Genomic DNA, 18,139 nt, shown 5'->3' with positions numbered 1-18,139 from the left:
GCTGTTAGACTCAGGTTAAAGGAGCTGTAAGACTCAGGTTAAAGGAGCTTTAGACTCAGGTTAAAGGAGCTGTTAGCTTCAGGTTAAAGGAGCTGTTAGCTTCAGGTTAAAGGAGCTGTTAGACTCAGGTTAAAGGAGCTGTTAGACTCAGGTTAAAGGAGCTGTTAGCTTCAGGTTAAAGGAGCTGTTAGACTCAGGTTAAAGGAGCTGTTAGCTTCAGGTTAAAGGAGCTGTTAGACTCAGGTTAAAGGAGCTGTTAGACTCAGGTAAAAGGAGCTGTTAGACTCAGGTTAAAGGAGCTGTTAGCTTCAGGCTAAAGGAGCTGTTAGACTCAGGTTAAAGGAGCTGTTAGACTCAGGTTAAAGGAGCTGTTAGACTCAGGTTAAAGCAGCCGTTAGCTTAATAATTCAGATCTTCAGAAAGCATTGAGCAGCTACTGTCCATGAATCCAGAGTGACCTTTGATCTCACCACACATCAGCCAGTTGAGTTAGAGCTGAGAACATGTCTCCACACAGACCCTCCGTTCTTCTCTGAATTACAGTTGAGCTATTTGAGGAGGCGGAGCTGTGGAGGAGACATGTCCCACTGTCCTCTTCTGTCTTTTATAACATGGAGGGAGAGTCCAGAAGAAGAGTGTGTTGTGGTTAGCGCTGGTTCTGACTCGCTCTGGAGCAGTGAGGATCAATAAGATATGACATGAATGTGATGGAGGTGATGTTGATACGAGGACGTGTTTGGCATTAAAACCAGTTTGTGCTGCAGTGCTGTCCCACTTTATTGATGACGGAGCCCACCTGGCTCATACAGAGGCAGAGTTATGACTGTGTGTGTGTGTGTGTGTGTGTGTGTGTGTGTGTGTGTGTGTGTGTGTGTGACCTTGAGACGAAGATGTAACGCCACACACACACACACACACACACACACACACACACACACACACACTCCTCCCAGAGATGAATTAACTCCTCTGGCTTCAGTCTCAGCAGATACAGTGCGACACACTCACAGAGACGACCTGGTGATGTCCTCATCTTTGTCTTTCAGCTCATTAATAAACTGTTTTAATAACTGATTAAAAGCTTCAGTCGCTTTTCAAACAAAACAATTAAATATCGTCAGGTTTTAGCTTCTCCACAGTGATGATCTTCTGATTTTCTCTGTTTTAAAATGGTTGTAAACTGAACATCAACTGAACAGAAACATGTAAACACATGGATGTGCTGTGATTGTGAGGAATATGAGAATATGGGTTAAATAACTGAAAGTTTGGTGGGTCTGCATCATCAGGCCCAGGGACGACAACCTCTGTGGTCTCACTCAGACACTTGTTAGCAACCGCTAACCGTTTATAGCACACGGAAGAGCTTCATAATTAAACTGTGGGACATTTAATGATGTATTTTATATGTTCAGCCTGTCACACACCTTATTACACACATCTAACTGATTAAACCAGAGAGCTGAGCTGCACCTGCTCATTGAATCAGTCAGCAGGAGTGTAGAAATGTCCTTTCTCTGCTTCTGTGTGTGTACTGTATCTGCTGTGTGTGTGAGTGGGTGTGTGTGTGTGTGTTTGCCTTTTCATGTTTGAGTGTGTGTGTGTGTGTGTGTGTGTTACAGAGCTTGAAAACGTTGTAAACGTGTGTTTGGCTCAGGGCTGTTGTTGTGATTCTCTATCTGTCTCCTTGAATTTGCATTTATTCCTGTAGGCTCTTCATTGTGTGTGTGTGTGTGTGTGTGTGTGTGTGTGTGTGTGTGTGTGTGTGTGTGTGTGTGTGTGTGTGTTGTATATTTAGATGTTCTCCTCAGTCACATATGATTCAGTGGCTGCAGAACAAGCCTCGTCCTGCCTCTCGTTACAGCTGTTCTCCATGTTGAACACTGAGACTTTAAGCTCCTCTTTAAAGAAAAATTCCACCTTAAATCACCCGAACAGTCACAGCAACAGTTGTCACGAGAGGATTGATCATCCTGTGGAACAGAACTTGGAAAAAATCCCCAAATTGTGTTGCACAAGACCTTGTTTCTTCCATCAGCAAAATCAATTCAAAACCTCATTTGGAAAACTGCCAATTTAACACATGGATAGAAATATCATCCAGTTTTCTTCTTTGGCTCTTTGAAAGGGATTCTGGGAGTTGTAGGAGACATGTTGGAGTCTTGAACCTATGACCTTCTGATATAATCTCTATGCTCCCGCCCACCATCACACGCTGTAGTCGAGGCCCGTTTTTAAAAATTAACCAGCTCAGTGGAATCTGACCCAGTAAATCACAGAGGAGGGTTATTGTAGGAGCACGGCGCCCCCTGCAGGCCACAACACGAGCATTAAAACCAGCTGATGAACCAGCATTAACAGATCCAGTTCAGGTGTTCTGATGGAGCTTTTAAAAGTGCGTTATCAATCATCTTATTCTACCTTAAATCTGGTCTTTCCCACTGATACAGACCTAGTTAACATTAATATGTTTTGTCTTATATTTTTTTATTTCAGTTGATTTATTACATTTTTTTAATGTGTGCTTTAATTTGTTTTATTTTAAATTGTGATATCTTCATATTATTATTTAGATTTTATTTAATTCTGACTTGATTCAGTGTAGTTTTACTCTGTTTATATATTTATTTCATGGTAGTTTTTCTCTTTCTGAGAATAATGAAGCAGAGCAGATTAAAGTCACTGCAGGGTTTATGTTGTCAGGAAGGATCAGGCAGGTAGATGAGGTAAGAAGGTGTCAGTGTGCAGTAAACACAGATAAAGGTAACAGGACTCAGTGCAGTGAACCCTCCAGCCTGCAGCGCCCTCTGCTGGCCGGACCTCTCCTCCTCTCACAACACATTTCAGGCTCCGTCCTCACCGCTCAATGCTCGTCCTGTTTTTGGGTCACGGCCGTCAGCTTCGATCTTCGTCCCGCTCACTGGCAGCTTTTGTTGTGTGGAGGCGAATAAAGGGCAGAGCTGCCGTGTGAACAGGAGGCAGCACAGTTTGATACCAGGATCCTCTTTGTTTCATTAACTCTCTGTCTGCCAGCGGCTCTGTTAGACTCTGTGATGACTTCAGTGTCTCACTGCAGCTTTGATAACTGAACAAAGATGTTCCCAACACAAAGACGGAGAGAAGTTCATGTGGAACATTTGCTGAATTTACAAGAAGGAACAAATAATGAGGAATTTGTCAGAGACAGAGTTTCACAAAGTTTATGAAGTTTCTTCTGACTCAACAACTCACTAAATCGAGTGTTTTTTAAAGGGAGTCTGGGGACTTTCTCCACAGGCAACTAAAACAATCGCCTATTAGTAAAATGTGACATGTTTAGATCAATAAAATGTTTCTTCTGTCATAAATTGAGTGTAAATGGTGAAATCAGTGTAAACAGTGTGTTCAAACAGCTGCTAAATGTTGGCAGGTAAGACTTTAGCACTTTAGACACAGAAGCAGACAGGCTGGTACAGCCATGCTGCCACAAACTGACACTTTGTACAAGGAAACAAACAACTGACTGTTTTCATTTAATGCTGAATTTACAAGAAGGAGACAATGATTCAGGATCTGTCAGAGACAGAGTTTCAGACATTTATTAAGTCACTCCTCGCTACAGAACGCTTAAAATTAGGTGATTTGTTAATGGAGTCTGGTGATGTTGCAGTAACATTTCTTTCACTTTTAAAATGAGACTTTCTGGCTGAACTCAAGACTTATGCACACAAAATGATGAGATTTTAAGCAACATAATCACTTTAAGTCATTATTTATGGATTATTGAACACGAGGAACTGATTATGTTCAGTGTTGATGCAGTTTTGAACCCAGTGTGACGTCTTTAAATGTCTTGTGTTGTCCTGGCATCAACTGAAAACACCAAACTACAACACTGTCCAGCAGCAGGGGGCAGCAGTGAGCCGTGGTGTGGTCGGTATGGGAGGAATGCTGGGAATTTTCAGTGTGTGTGTGGGTGGTTGTGCGGCCACAGTGTGTTTATTGTGTCGTTGGTTTGATCCTGACAGATGAAAAACTCCAACACGTCTGCTACTTTGTACAAGTACTTCATACAGTGAGACTTTATATTTGTATTGCTTTGTGTTATTGTATCTAAAATATAATTAACAATATTTTTTGGTGCTTCTATATTAAAATGTGGCAGAATTACATATAGAATTAATGAAGTTTTATATTTTAGTTGATTCACTCCATTAAATGCACGTCCCACGTGTGTTTTGAGGTTTGTTCTGATTGGTTTTCTGCTCGGAGACACCTGACGGAGCGTCTCCGGGCAGAACACAGGATCCAGCTGCTGCTGGTCGTCCACATCCAGATGTTTACAGCAGCTCCACATCTGTCAGCAAACAGGCAGCGACAGGTCCAACCAGAATGCAGCGCGGCAGCGTCGATGAGATCGCTGCATTTTGTAGATGTACTTCTGTTTTTCTAGTCGAGAGGAGGATCGTATTCAGCTGATGATATTAAGGCTGCAGTAATGAGGTCATTTATTGATCTGTAGTTATTTTCATTTTCAGTCATTTATCAAATCAAAATGACAGAAATGTGATGATGTGCTGCTTTTCTCGGTTTCCTCTGAGTGTAAACTGACTAATTTTGGGTTTTTGACACTTGGACGGACAGAACAAGACACTTGGAGACGTCGCCTTGTGCTCAATAATTCATCAGCACTGAAGATAAACGCTCGCCTGCGTTTATTAATGAATAATTAATGAGTATTAGTGATGATGATGTTTAAAATTTAATCAGCTTGTCCTGAAGTTTACACCGAAAATCAACAATAATCAACATGTTGTCTTCGTCAAAACACTGTGGAAGTGTTACTGAACGTACACACACACACACACACACACACACACACGATAAATTAAAAACAAATATGAGATGAGAGGTGTTTTCCTCTGACATGGTGACTGTTTGAAGAAGAATATCGGAGAGGATGAATTTAAATGTCACACAGGAAGTGTGTGTGTGTTAGTGTGTGGGGGGGATCATGACAACACATGTACACACACATACAGAACACACACGTATGTATACACACACACACACTGATGCCCTGGAGACATCATTAGAGAGCAGAGAGGGGAGGCATTAATTATTCAGAGCCTGTGAAGAGTCCCGTGTGTGTGTGTGTGTGTGTGTGTGTGTGTGTGTGTGTGTGTGTGTGTGTGTGTGTGTGTGTGTGTGTGTCACGGGGATCAGAGGCAGCTAATTGGTTCCCACCACTCACAGGGCAAACAGAAACATTTAATAACTGTGCAGCAGCAGCTCGTTGATCAGCTGGGATCAATAATCAAATTTAAAATATTAACTTTAAATTGTAATAAATACATACTAATAAATTATAATTATAATAAATAAATACATTGTAGTAAAAAGGAAATATGAGTATAAAATAATTATATTTAAAAACTACATAAAATAACAACATTAAAATATAACTTAAATATGAAGTGATTGTTTGAATGTGGCGAAAATGTAATTAAGCAAATTATATTAAAAAAAAAATAAGAATAAAACTGAATTTTAAGAATTAAAACTGAGATATAGTAAAATAATAAAGAGACAAATGAGACAAAATAAAGTCACATTACATTTACAAACTAATTAAGACTGATACATTTAAATTCAACTCAAAATAAACACAAACTACAATTACAATACAAAGTAAATAAAATGTTATAACTCGTACAATAAGACTCGTAGATAGTGTTTCACCGTGTTCATACAGTTTCTCCTCACCCCACAACTCCTTAAATTAGCTGATTTGTTAAGGGAGTCTGGTGATGTTGAGTTAATAGTTCATTTCACATTTTGCATTTAATGCTGAATTTACCAGAAGAGATTAATGATTCAAATCTGTCAGACTTTGTGTTTCACAACGTTAATAAGGTTTCTTCTCACTCAACAACTCTTAGAATTAGGTGATTTGTTAATGGAGTCTGGTGGTGTCTCTCCTTTCATACCTTACCTTCAGAGACATAAACCTGTGTTCTTCTCCTCCATTTAGTTTTTGTTTTGTGGACCCAGAACACGTTGACCGGCTCATAAAGTCTAATCTAATCATATAGAATATAAATATGTATCGTCCTCACCTGCTCTGGGTCCAATGTGCTGGTTTTGTCTCGGTGCTGTTATCAGTCCGTCCCCAGCTGTCCCTCCTCCTCCGTCTTCCTTATACGGTCGTTTCCTGGAGCCTCCTCCCGCTCGACACTTCCTGGCCCCGGACCAATCGGCTTCTTGTTCTTTTCGCAGCTCCGTCTGCAGCCGAGCATCTGGTTCCTATTGTAGCCAGGGATTAAAATACAGCAGAGTGTGTGTGTGTGTGTGTGTGTGTGTGTGTGTGTGTGTGTGTGTGTGTGTGTGTGTGAGAGAGTGTGTGCCTCAGTTTTACATATAATGTGTGTTAGCTTGTGTTCAGTCTGGCCTCTCGGGGGATTTCGGACATCAGCTGTCTCTTCACCCTCCTTCTTCCACACTTCGAGGTGTGTGTGTGTGTGTGTGTGTGTGTGTTGTCATAAATTCATGAATCCATAATGAGGTGACCTCCATCTGTGCTGCAGCAGAGACTGTTTCTAAGAAGAAGAAGAAGAATCGGCAGGATGTTTGCAGATTGTGTCCTTTATTCTCATCAGAGACGATGTAAGAACAACGTATCAGCCAGTCGTGTCGCTCCAGATGGACTTCTGATAGGCTGAGAGGAGGAGACGACCAGTACATCCATTTCTTTTGAGTCCAACACAGTGTCCCATGCATCCACAGTGACAAACTGCAATCACAGACAGCTTTTCATGCTTTTATCCACCAAAAACTCCATCATTTAAAAGCAAAATATCATGAAACTGCTGTACCGTCACCTAAGATGGCTGCCGCTGCTCATTTGACCAGTTAGGGGCTCGTATGCCCGTCCTGTGGCCTGAAACAGCCAACGAGGGATTTCATAGGCTGCAGACTCACTCCTTGTTCCCTCCTCTCTCTCCTGAGCCAATCACATGCCAGCCTTCAGATAACTGATGCATCTTGTAGCCAATGAGATTTGAAATCTGTTTAATTTGTTTTAAAGTCATAAACTTAGAAAAGATATGCAATTTTCTCTTTGAATAGGCTGTTTTTCCACCTAAGTGCTTGTTTCTGAGTATTTTATCAGCACGAGTTAGTGTCAGTCAGGAAATAAAGATCTCTGATGATGTTTAGCTCCTGTTACTCTCAGGCAGGGGCATGATGAGGCCACAACATGGCTTCTTTTTCCCCAGGCGGCTGAATGTTTCCTCAGAAAGACGTGTTAAATGTTGATTTTCAGTGATATTCTCATGAAACTTGAACTTTTGATCAGATTTGAGCGGTGACTCTGTACATGCAGTGTTTTTTATAAAGGGACCTGCTCATGTTAGCATGAAATAACTGCCAAGATGGCTGCCGCTGGAAAAACAGGAAACTGTAGAAAGAAGCGGTTTTATCTAACTAGCGCTTAGTGCGTTAGCTCAATGCTAACACATTATAGGAGTTACCTTTAACACACACACACACACACGGATCCATCAAGTGCCAAGCCAGCCGTGCGAGCCCCACAGCCGGTCACCATGGCAACAGACCGGCGTCTGGAAGTTGGGGTGGGGCGGGGCAGGTTTCTCTCCTCTCGTCTCCTTTCCTTCTGTCCTCGTCTCCTCGCTCACTGTGTACACACACACACACACACACACAAAAAACAACACCTGCAGCACCGTATTTGCATAAAACAATTCAAGGTCACCGTCTGCTGCCAGCGTCTGATGAGAGGTTGGCCCTCCTGTGTTGCCGTAGCTCAAACAGAAACACTCTGACTGTTAAACCTGATATAAAAGGATCAATATGCGCTGATCATTGATGATTGATTGATTTGTGTTCTCATTGGCTCCTCTCTCTCTTCTTCTCTCCTCATGTCCTGCTGCTGCTCACCTGTGGCCGACACTCATCACAGGTAAGAAACACACTCCTTTTATCCCCCTCTCTTACCTGTACTTCTCAGATGTCACTGCACTGTAAAAACATGGAAATAATGACTGGAGTCTGGTGCATTGAGATGTAATTTAAACAGGGATGTGATCGTACTTTTGGCTGATTTTACTTCTCGTCTGTCTGGTTGGGATTATGTGTTGCTTTGACCTTTGACCTCTGCGCTAGTGGTCAGCCATGATGTTTTTGACACATTCGGGCATGTTAGCTTAGCATTAGCCTGTTCGCCTGAAGGAAAGTGAACAGTTCTGCAGTACATGTTTGGGATTCTCCACACGTCTTGACTCTTTGTACATGGAGGCCTGTGTGTGTGTGTGTGTGTGTGTGTGTGTGTGTGTGTGTGTGTGTGTGTGTGTGTGTGTGTGCGCGCACGCAAATATTCCCAGAATTCTCAGCTCTGACTGAATTTGTATGAGCTCTGCGTCTCTCTGGTGTGTTTTGGCATGTCTTTGGTGTGTGTGCATGTGGACGTGCCTCCCCCTGCCAGCAGGGGGCCTCCCTCCGCTCGCCTCCTTACCCCCCTCCTCACCCCATCCTCCCTCTGCTAACTGACCCATTTTCCCCGTCTCCAGGGGGTGAGGCAGTGCGTGGGGGGAGGTGGGAGGTGGAGGTGGAGGGGTGGGAGCCGCGCCTCCTGCCGCTTCTTCACTCTTTGATGCAGAAAAAAAAAACCTCCTGCAGGAGGAGGATGAGGTGGAGTGTGTGTGTGTGTGTGTGTGTGTGTGTGTGTGTGTGTGTGTGTGTGTGTGTGTGTGTGTGTGTGTCATGTTTGATTAGAGCACTCCCCGCTGGGTGTTTGTTAAACACAACTGTCAGAGTGGCACCTTGATTCTGTTTAACCTGTTGTGCAGTGAGTGTGTCACCAGTCTCCCTTGACAAATTGCCTAATTTAAAGCATTGTTGAGTGAGGAGGGACTTAATAAACGTCAGAATCACTTTCTACGACAAACTCTAAATCATTGTCTCCTTCTTGTAAATTCAGCACTAAATGAAAACAGTAAGTTGTTTGTTTCCTTGTAAAAAGTGTCAGTTTGTGGCAGCATGGCTGTACCAGCCTGTCTGCTTCTGTGTCTAAAGTGCTAAAGTCTTACCTGCCAACATTTAGCAGCTGTTTGAACACACTGTTTACACTGATTTCACCATTTACACTCAATTTATGACAGAAGAAACATTTTATTGATCTAAACATGTCACATTTTACAAATAGGCTTCTTCTTTGATGCCCGTGGAGAAAGTCACCAGACTCCCCTTAGAAATCGCTCAATTTTGTGAGTTGTTGAGTTTAGAGCAACTTCATAAATGTTGTGAAGTGTTATTGATGACAAATTCTCAATCATTGGTGCTTTCTTGTAAATTCAGCATTAAATGCACTACATAAAGTGAAACAGTAATATCTGTAATATCACCAGACTCCCTTGACAATTTGCATCATTTAGTGAGTTGATGAGTGAGGAGGAACTTCCTGACAAACTCTTCATTGTTTGGACCTTCTTGTGAATTCTGCAAATGTTCTACATCAACTTCTTTCTTTGTGTGCAAAACATAGTGTGTTTGTCCCAGTGATGGAAGTTCCTGCTTTTCTGCTGCTCAGTGAATCCAAAAGATAACAACCCTCTCAGTCATGCAATAGTAGACATGCTTCAGTGCTGTCTGCAGAACTGCTGGACGTATACATACATATTTCATGTGATGGAGGCAGAGTGCAGACATGTAGAAGAAGAGAGAGCTGCTTTCAGACGGTTTATACCGACCACACGCCTTAAAGCCCCTTGTTAGCTTGAACGTGCCTCCTTCACACATTTAAACACAAATAAAGCAGCGAGTGGCTGTGGGCGTTACCGAGACAGCTATCACTGAATTACTTTGATACTGAGGAAAACTTAAAAACACTGTGTTTCTAAGGCAAGTTCTGCACATGGAAGGAGCGTGTGTGTGTTTTCGTTTTCATTTCTGGTCGACTGGATTTTCTCCAAACATTCAATTCTTCCGATAGATTTTGATTATTTGTGCACAGAAGTTCATTTTCAGTGTGTAAACATGCTAATCTGAGCTAAAGGTCCAGCACCGCTCCCTCCCTCTGATTTGCCAGGTTAAAATTGGAAATCTTGTCTCATTCATCGCTCCGTCTCCTCCTGGTTTTCCCTGCTGGAGGTGACCCTGCTTAGTTAACCCCTCTGTGCTCACAGCTGCTCTCCGTCCTCTCCTATAAACAGGAGCTGATGGACTTTGGGGGGTTTGTGTAGCTGCAGGTCCTGATAAGACCGTCAGAGTCTCCAGAGAGCGCTGGACACATTAACGCCTGCAGACCTTTGATTCAAACTTTACACCTCCTCCTGGGAAGCTGAGCTTTGTTGTGACCGATAAACTGTTTTCTGAAGCAGAAATAATAAAACACACAGCCGTAAGAAGAGAAACGAGGACGTCAGGAAGGAAACATTTTTATTCTGTTTCAGCTCCGTCGGGGTTTCACCACAATTACAGCCTGATGGAGAAAACGGCTTCACTCAGTTGACTTTTAAACGTCTCAGCTGACAGATTTTGCGCTGCAGAGATTTTTCCTTGACCACTAAATGATACCTCGGACTGGATTGTGTTTCATTGTGTGGAGGACGTGTAGATCACACAGCTCCACCTCCCATCACAACCTTGAAAAACCCTTGTTTCCTTCGAGTTTTCCACCTGCTCAGAGTCACAACCGGCGTTATTTCAACACCTCTACATCCAGAACAGCCCCGAACACTGACTTCATTAATATGGATCTGTGAGTGTGTGGTGTTGTTGTGGAGGACAGGTGGTGGTCCCCTCTCCACCCCCCTCCAGCTCACTTCAACTGGGCTAATTGAAGCAGATTTCATGGTCTGTGCTGCAATTATGAAGGAGGAGTCTGTGTGTTCAGAGGCTTTAAATGAGGAGGAGCAGAGTCTTTGTTTTATTATTCATCCTCGGAGAACTTCACATAAATGCAACAGAAATGTTGTGAATCCTCCCGTCACACAGACGTCAACAACGTCAACGGCTTGAAATACTGACGATGCATTTGTGTGACTAATTACATTTTTTCATAGGGATGCAACAATATGTGAGCCAGACACCTTGGTGACAGCTATCAGATCACATCAGATAAACATTTTAATCAAAACTCCCCAGAATCCTCTTAGTAATGATACAAATTAGACTCCTCACATGTGCAGAACTTGCCTAAGAAAAATCACATTTTTAAGTTTTCTTCAGTATCACTGTAATCCTGTGATAGTAGTCTGTACATTCATGAATACACTGCAACAGGAAGTGCTAACAGCTAATTTGGCTAACTTTAAAAGAAGACAAATCAGACGGCATGGAGTACCAAAGTAAACAGTAGGGCTGCAAATAAAATTTTATGTGATGAAGATAATGAAAGTTCTCATTAGTTGCAGCCCTTCTGTTAACACTCTGCTACTTCTTGCTAGTTGCTAACTAGCTGAAAATGTTGGCTAATAATCTCTATTCAAAGTGAGCCAAATTAGCTGTTAGCACTTCCTGTTTGCACTGTACTCAGACAACCATCACTGCATTACTTTGATATTGAAGAAAACTTAAAAACATGAAGATGCTAAGGCAAGTTCTGAATATAAGGAGACATTTTTTTATCGAATTTGTGCAATTTTTGGGGCAAAAGGCATTTTAAACTTTATGTTTGGGCAAAGTCACTGAACGTTTTAGGTTTTTTTAATCAGATTTGTCAGGTGGTTCTGTCGATGCAGTTTTTATGTCCTAGTGAGCACTGAAAGTGAAATTCTGGTGTTGTTAGCGTGAAATAACAGCAGTAAAGATGTCAGACGATGCTCTGATGTATTCTCACCACACGACACGATGTTCCTCTTCAGAAGCTTCAGTATCAAACTCATCGTCGCAGCGGGAGTGAAGCTGCTGTCCGGCTGACGGAGGTGCGTTTGATGTCACATAGAAGTTGTGTAATTTCCCCTCTCCACCTCCCCCGACATGTTCAGCCTCCACTGAGTGATGTTAAAAACAGAGACAGGCTTTGTTTTCTCTTTACCTCACACTTACACTGTCTGTCTGTCCGTCCAGCTGTGCGTTCACAAACACACACATGTGGCAGCGTCACACACACCGTCTGCTTTCATGTGCCGCTGATGCAGTCGTCAGGTGGAGGCCTTTTGAAGGTGCGTTTGAAGTCGGCTGTCGCACGTTCAGAGGCGACACGCAGAAGGATGGGGGAGGTGAATGTGGAGAGATGAGAGGTGTGTGTGTCGACATGTGTGTGTGTCGACATGTGTGTGCTACACCCAAAAAACTGTGGAGGTGAAAGGAGAAAGTAGCCGACGGCGGCTGCCGCTCTAATCTTGATTAATCCCAGTAATAATCCAGAAGGCGTCAGTTTTGGTGGGGAGGAGGTGGAGTTAATCTCCTCCTCCTCCTCCTCCTCCTCCTCCTCCTGAGATGGACGGAGATGCTTCAGAGGATGAAAGAAGAAAGAAAGAAGCGCTGAGAAGAGGAGTTCCCACTCTGGAGTTTAATTTAGAAGATGATCAAAGATCTCAACAACAGTCGGAGCGCTCACACCTTTAATATTTCAGAGCTGCAGCGATGACGGATCAGTTTGTGATTAAAAAGCAAAACATTCAAATTAAAAAGGACTAAAAAAAGATTGAGAGTTGATCAGAAATGGACGTGAACCTGGAGTAAAAGGAATCAGAGCTGCTTTAACTGGATGAATGTGAATTAAAATACCTGAAAATAACTTTGATTTAAACAATAAACACATAAAAAAAAGAGGTTTTCACCTGTTCTCATATTTATACAACAGGAATAATGTCTCTGTCTCGGTGCTGCTGCAGGTCTGATGATATCACTGCCTCCTCTGAGCGCGCGTGTGTGTGTGTGTGTGTGTGTGTGTGTGTGTGTGTGTGTTAAAGTGTGTGTGTGTGTGTGTGTGTGTGTGTGTGTGTGTGTGTTACAGTGTGTGTGCCAGGGGAGGCTTTAAAGAGCTTGACAGACAGAGAGGAGGAAGATGAGACTCCACCCTGTTTGTGGAGACGACTGCAGGCTGGAAAACCCGAGCTGGACTCGGACCTGCTGCTGTCCTGCTGACCTAAATATCAACAGGACGGAGCTGTTGTTGTTTCAGCTTCAGCTTCATGTTTCTGGATGTTTGACAGATTCATGTGCGAGTAAACTGAAGATCTTTGGGGTTGAGACTGTTGATCAGACAAAGCAGACGTGAACGTGTTAATCTGCACGTCTCACTTTGTCTGGACGTTTCACAGGCTGATTGATTGGCTGAGTAGTTGATTAGAAGAATGGCAGTAAATTAAAAATGAACACAGTTATCTGTAGCACCAGCTGAGTGACATGACGGGGTGTTTATTGTATTCAGCCATCCTTAAATGTCAGCTGCTAAAAATAAAATCAGTGACTTTGTGTTCAGAAAATCTAGATTTTGGGGAGAAATAATCTTTTTAATTGGCCAAAAACAAAAACATACTACGAACAAAAATATAAAGGTGGCTCAACAGACATCGACAGTTAGTTTCATTTAATCGACGCTTCCTCCAAGTGCAGAACTTGCCTTAGAAAATCACATTTTTAAGTTTCCTTCACAACAACACCAGCAGTGATTGTCACGGTCCATGAAGGAGGTTCATGTGTTGATAAAAGAAAGGCAGTTTGATTTATACTGACAGCAGCTGTTAGTCGTGAACTGTTGATGCTGTAACAGATCATCATATTTTATGTGATGTAAGATCTTAATCTGCACAGTTAATGTGAGGACTTGCTGCTTTTCTTTGTCAGTTAATGAAGAGTCTTTGGGTTTTGGACAGTTGGTTGGACAAAATAAATAATCTACTACTAATAATCTTTGCTGAATCAGCTGTTAGCACTTCCTGTTTGCACTGTGCTCATGGACGTGCACACAACTATCACTGGATCACTGTGATACTGAAGAACACTTAAAAACGTGACTTTTCTAAGGCAAGTTCTGCACATGTGAGGAGCGTCTTCTTTCTCTGAGCTCTAAAAGGATCCTGGGAAGTTTAAATGAGCTTGGAGACTCCAGCTCCAGTCCGTGCACCGCTCCGCTCCGTGTTTTCCCATCATCCCCCGCTGCTGTGGGCCGCTCGGTGTGTGTGTGTGTGTGTGTGTGTGTGTGTGTGTGTGTGTGTGTGTGTGTGTGGACGAGGAGCGGAGTGTGTTCAGTGTGAAGCGGAGGAGGACCAGCACCGTGCGGCTGCGGAGCCTTGTGTGTCTGTCAGGGAGCTTCAGGGAACCGGAGCAGAGGAGGGCAGAGCCGGCCCGCTGCTCCGCTCTACACACCGACATCTGATCCGAGCCGAGGCCGGGGGGAGGTGGAGGAGGCTCGGCTGGCTGCGGCGCTGCGCTGCGGGGGATGTGCGCACACAATGGGAGAGGACGCGCTGGCACCGAGCGGGACGCAGCGGAGGAACACTGTCGGTGTGTCGGGGTGCTGGTGATGGAGACACCGGAGAGTTTCCAGCAGAGAGGAAGCTGCTGATGCCAGTTTGAATCCGCTGGGATGAACACGGAATGTACTTCCTGCTCAGAGTCGCTGTTTGCACATCTGGATGAAGAAGTCTCCTCGTGCCCTGTAGCGTTTCTTCTTCTACTGTTTGTTTGAGGAAGCGTTTCAGATTCATGATTGTGCAGAAAACTACAGACTGAGTCCTGTGAGTGGTTTCTGTGCTGAGGCTGCAGGAGCAGGTGGAGGTGGAGGATGTACCTCCTGGACAGCTGCACTGACAGGATGGAGCGGGGCACGCCTCAGAGGAAGACCGTCTACAGGATCTCCCTCACCTTAGTGAAGAAGGAGAGTCTGCAGGACGAAGACGGCGTCTCAGCCTCCCCCAAGGCCGGCTCGTTCAGGCGGGAGGGCTCGGTGGAGGTGCAGCGCAGCGGGCTGCTGGAGCAGCTGAAGGAGGTGGAGGACGAGACGGACGAGTTCTCGTCGTCTCACGGCTTCATGAGGAACTTCAGGACGTTCAGCACGGGGCAGCTGGAGCTGGGCCGCCTCAAGATCGCCAGGAAACAGCTCCTGCAGAAGGAGGCGAAGGAGAAGAGTCCGGTCACAGAGTCTGCGGCGAGGACGGAGAAGGAGGACTCAGAGGACGCTGCTGTGGAGAACCTGCAGAAGAAGAAGAGGCTCCTGAAGGCGAGGAGCATGGAGGAGCAGAGTCCTGAGCCTCCTCTGAATGGAGACGGGAAGCTGTCTCATTCCAAGAGCAACGGCAAAGCAGCCAAGGCGTCGTCCCCGGAGACGCCTCCTCTGAAGCGTCCTCCTGGCCTCCTGCGCCGCAGCTTCAGCTTCAGACACTGGAGCGGCGGCGAGCTGCTGCGCCTGCGGGCGCTCTCCAAAGACAAACACCACAGCAGCTCCGGATGCATCAGCCGTGACGCGGAGAAGGAGTGCGGCGAGAAGGACGCTGAGGCAGCCGCTGTGACCCCGGCGTCACGCCCCCTCGACCCCAACAGGCAGAAGAGCCGGACGCTGGAGGTCGGCGCCGTCCTCAACAAGACGGACTCCATGTCTGAGCTGAGCCGATGGGAGCGAGCGCGAGGGAACAAGAACCGCACGCTGGACAACAGCGACCTGCTGCGGCTCTCCGCCGAGAAGGACGGGTCAGGAGGGTTCCTGCTGAGGGGGGGCGGCGGGCGCTCCAGCGAGCGGCGTCTGGTTCGCTTCTTCAGCGGGATCTTCTCCAGGAGGGATGGAGCGACCACCTCCACCCCGACAGGAAGTCCCAGCACCACCCGGTCCCTGCAGAGGAGACACAGGAGGGTGATGTCGCAGTCCAGCACCGAGAGCATGAACGGAGCTGAAGGTAACTACACCTGAGTGACATCACAGCTGCAGGAAGCTCCTCGTCACATTGGGGTTGGTTGGTTGGTTGGTTGGTTGGTTGATTGATTGATTGATTGATTGATTGGTTGATTGATTGGTTGGTTGGTTGATTGGTTGGTTGATTGGCTGGTTGGTTGGTTGGTTGATTGGTTGGAGTCTCCGGTTAAGAGGTTTTTGTCTCTTCACACTCTTCTGTTTCTTTCTTGCGACCCTCTCAGATGAACCTGGCGGCCCTCTGTGGGGTCCCAGACCTCATGTTGTTCAGCTGTAGCTGTGGTTGAAACACCACGAAGTGATTTTAAAGTGTGTGTGTGTGTGTGTGTGTGTGTGCAGCGGGGGAGGACGGATCAGTGTGTGTTTGTTCTGGACAGCAGGGTGATGTTTGGTCGTGGTCGCTGCTGTTTGTCTTTCATTACTCTGAGCTCACGTTTGTTCTCAGACGCAGTCGGAGAGATTTAAAAATATAACACGAGGCAGAAAGATGAAAATACAAAACATAAAGCACACACACATTTTATAACAACACACACGCACACACACACACACACGCACACACACACACACACACACACACACACACACACGCACACACACACACACTCGTGCAGCAGCATCCTCTTTCCATGTGGAAAACATGATGTGAGAGGAAGTGGGGTTGTTGTGGCACCTCCACCTTTCTGCTCTCGTTTCAGTCTGAACTTTTTGTTCCTCTGCAGCAGAGTAATACTAGTCGTCAGTTACAATACTACGCTGTAAAAGTACTCGATTACAAGTAGTCCTGCTGAGATGTACTCCAAACAACAGTGTGACTTTTATAAAACTCCCTCTCTGGTGTGAGTGTTCAGGTCTGGACGGGTTAGACACTCGTTATCTTTGTGTGATGAAGTTGTTGTGTTTGAGTTTGTGTGTTATATTTATTTAACATATTCAGAAAGAAACAAACAGACGATCTCAGAGATGAAAACAGCTGTTTACGATGTTTCTCCTCCTGGTTAATAGAGTTTTCTTTAAACGATCTACTTCCTGTTTACACCGGCACGTGATCGGCCATGACGCGTGTTTTCAGGTGTGTTGTGTGGACGGAGATCATGTTTGTTAGTTCGGGTCCATGGCTGAGGTCTTTGTGTGTCTGTGTCTAGTTTCCTGTTGTGTCGGTGTCATAATGTCTTCAACCTTCCTGAAGCTGATTGTTTCGAGCGCCTCCTCAGGCGTGAAGTTCACCTGAGCTCCAGGTCGACCAGCGGGTTCAGCCGTCTGTCTGATGACGCCGGTGGTCCACGCTCGAGGTGGGTGGGGGGTTGGCGGTGGACGGGGCTCGGCCTCCACATTGTTGGGATTCCTGAGACCTGGTCCAAGTGTCTGCAGGTCATCAGCAGTAATGAGCTGCCAGATGAAGACGGTCAGAGCAGAGCAGGTTTCAGACTTTCACACCAGTAACAACAGACACTAACACGACTGTCCAGCAGGTCAGAGCACAGCCGAGCAGGGCGACACCAGAACGGGCCAGAACACAACAGAGTCGACGTTTCCTCTCGAGTGTGAGCCCAGAAAACGTACAGCGACGCTGTCAGAGAGGAGAGCAAGGAGATGAGGAGGTCACGGTCTAATAACAGATTCAAGGACAGACGGACGACAGGACGACTCATGTTCAGACACAAAAACAGGAAATAAACAGAATGATACACGGGTCACATGGACCGGGACCACAAGGAACCAAGACCGGTGGTAGAGAGGAGGAGGAAGAAGGGAAGAGAGGAGGGATGCAATAAGGAGGGAAAGAAGGAAGTAAACAAGGAGAAAAGGATGAAAAAAGGAGGGAAGGAAGAAAGAGGGAACTAAGGAGGGTAGAAGGATGGAGGAAAGGAAGAGGTAATTAGGCAAGAAGGAGAGAAGGGAAGAAGGAGGGAAACAAGGAGAGGATGAAGGAAAAAGAAAATGGTGGCAGGAAGGAAGAGAGGATGGATGCAATAAGGAGGAAAGAAGGAGAGAAGAAGGAAAGAAAGGAGGGATAAGAGTGAACAGAGGAAGGAAGGAGACAAAATGAGGTAAGGAAGGGAGAAGGATGAATGACAGAAGTAGGGAGGAAAGGAGGGATTAGAGAGAAGAAGGAAGGAGGAGAGAAGAGAGGAGGGATGTAACAAGGACAGAAAGAAGGAGGTAAACAAGGAGGGAAGGAGAGAGGAGGGTCACCTCTCCCTCATCCCTCCATCTTTGAGCTCCCTGCAGCATTTCTCCTCTAACAGGATTTTCTCCCTATTATACCCATTGTATCATAGTGTGTGT

At 45.2% G+C, this 18,139-nt stretch overlaps 1 protein-coding gene across 5 annotated transcripts in view; it reads left to right on the top strand.

The window, feature by feature from the left end:
• agap1 (ArfGAP with GTPase domain, ankyrin repeat and PH domain 1) overlaps positions 1-18,139 on the top strand; it is a 139,880-nt gene that overhangs the window by 20,206 nt on the left and 101,535 nt on the right. The window contains exon 1 of one of the 5 annotated variants that reach the window (XM_084347656.1): positions 14,028-15,836. The exons of 2 other annotated variants lie outside the window; for them this stretch is intronic. In XM_084347656.1, the coding sequence (XP_084203782.1) occupies positions 14,732-15,836 (1,105 nt within the window). In that variant the 5' untranslated portion in view covers positions 14,028-14,731. Of the gene's footprint in view, positions 1-14,027; positions 15,837-18,139 lie in introns of those variants that run through there. 2 more of the 5 variants (XM_084347655.1, XM_084347657.1) reach the window with 2 other exon arrangements.

This window comes from Pagrus pagrus, assembly GCF_965226575.1.
Source record: "Pagrus pagrus genome assembly, chromosome: 24".
Classification (NCBI taxonomy): Eukaryota; Metazoa; Chordata; class Actinopteri; order Spariformes; family Sparidae; genus Pagrus; species Pagrus pagrus.
The sequence above is the reverse complement of the archived record's forward strand: the minus strand, read 5'-3'. Positions and strand labels throughout refer to the sequence as shown.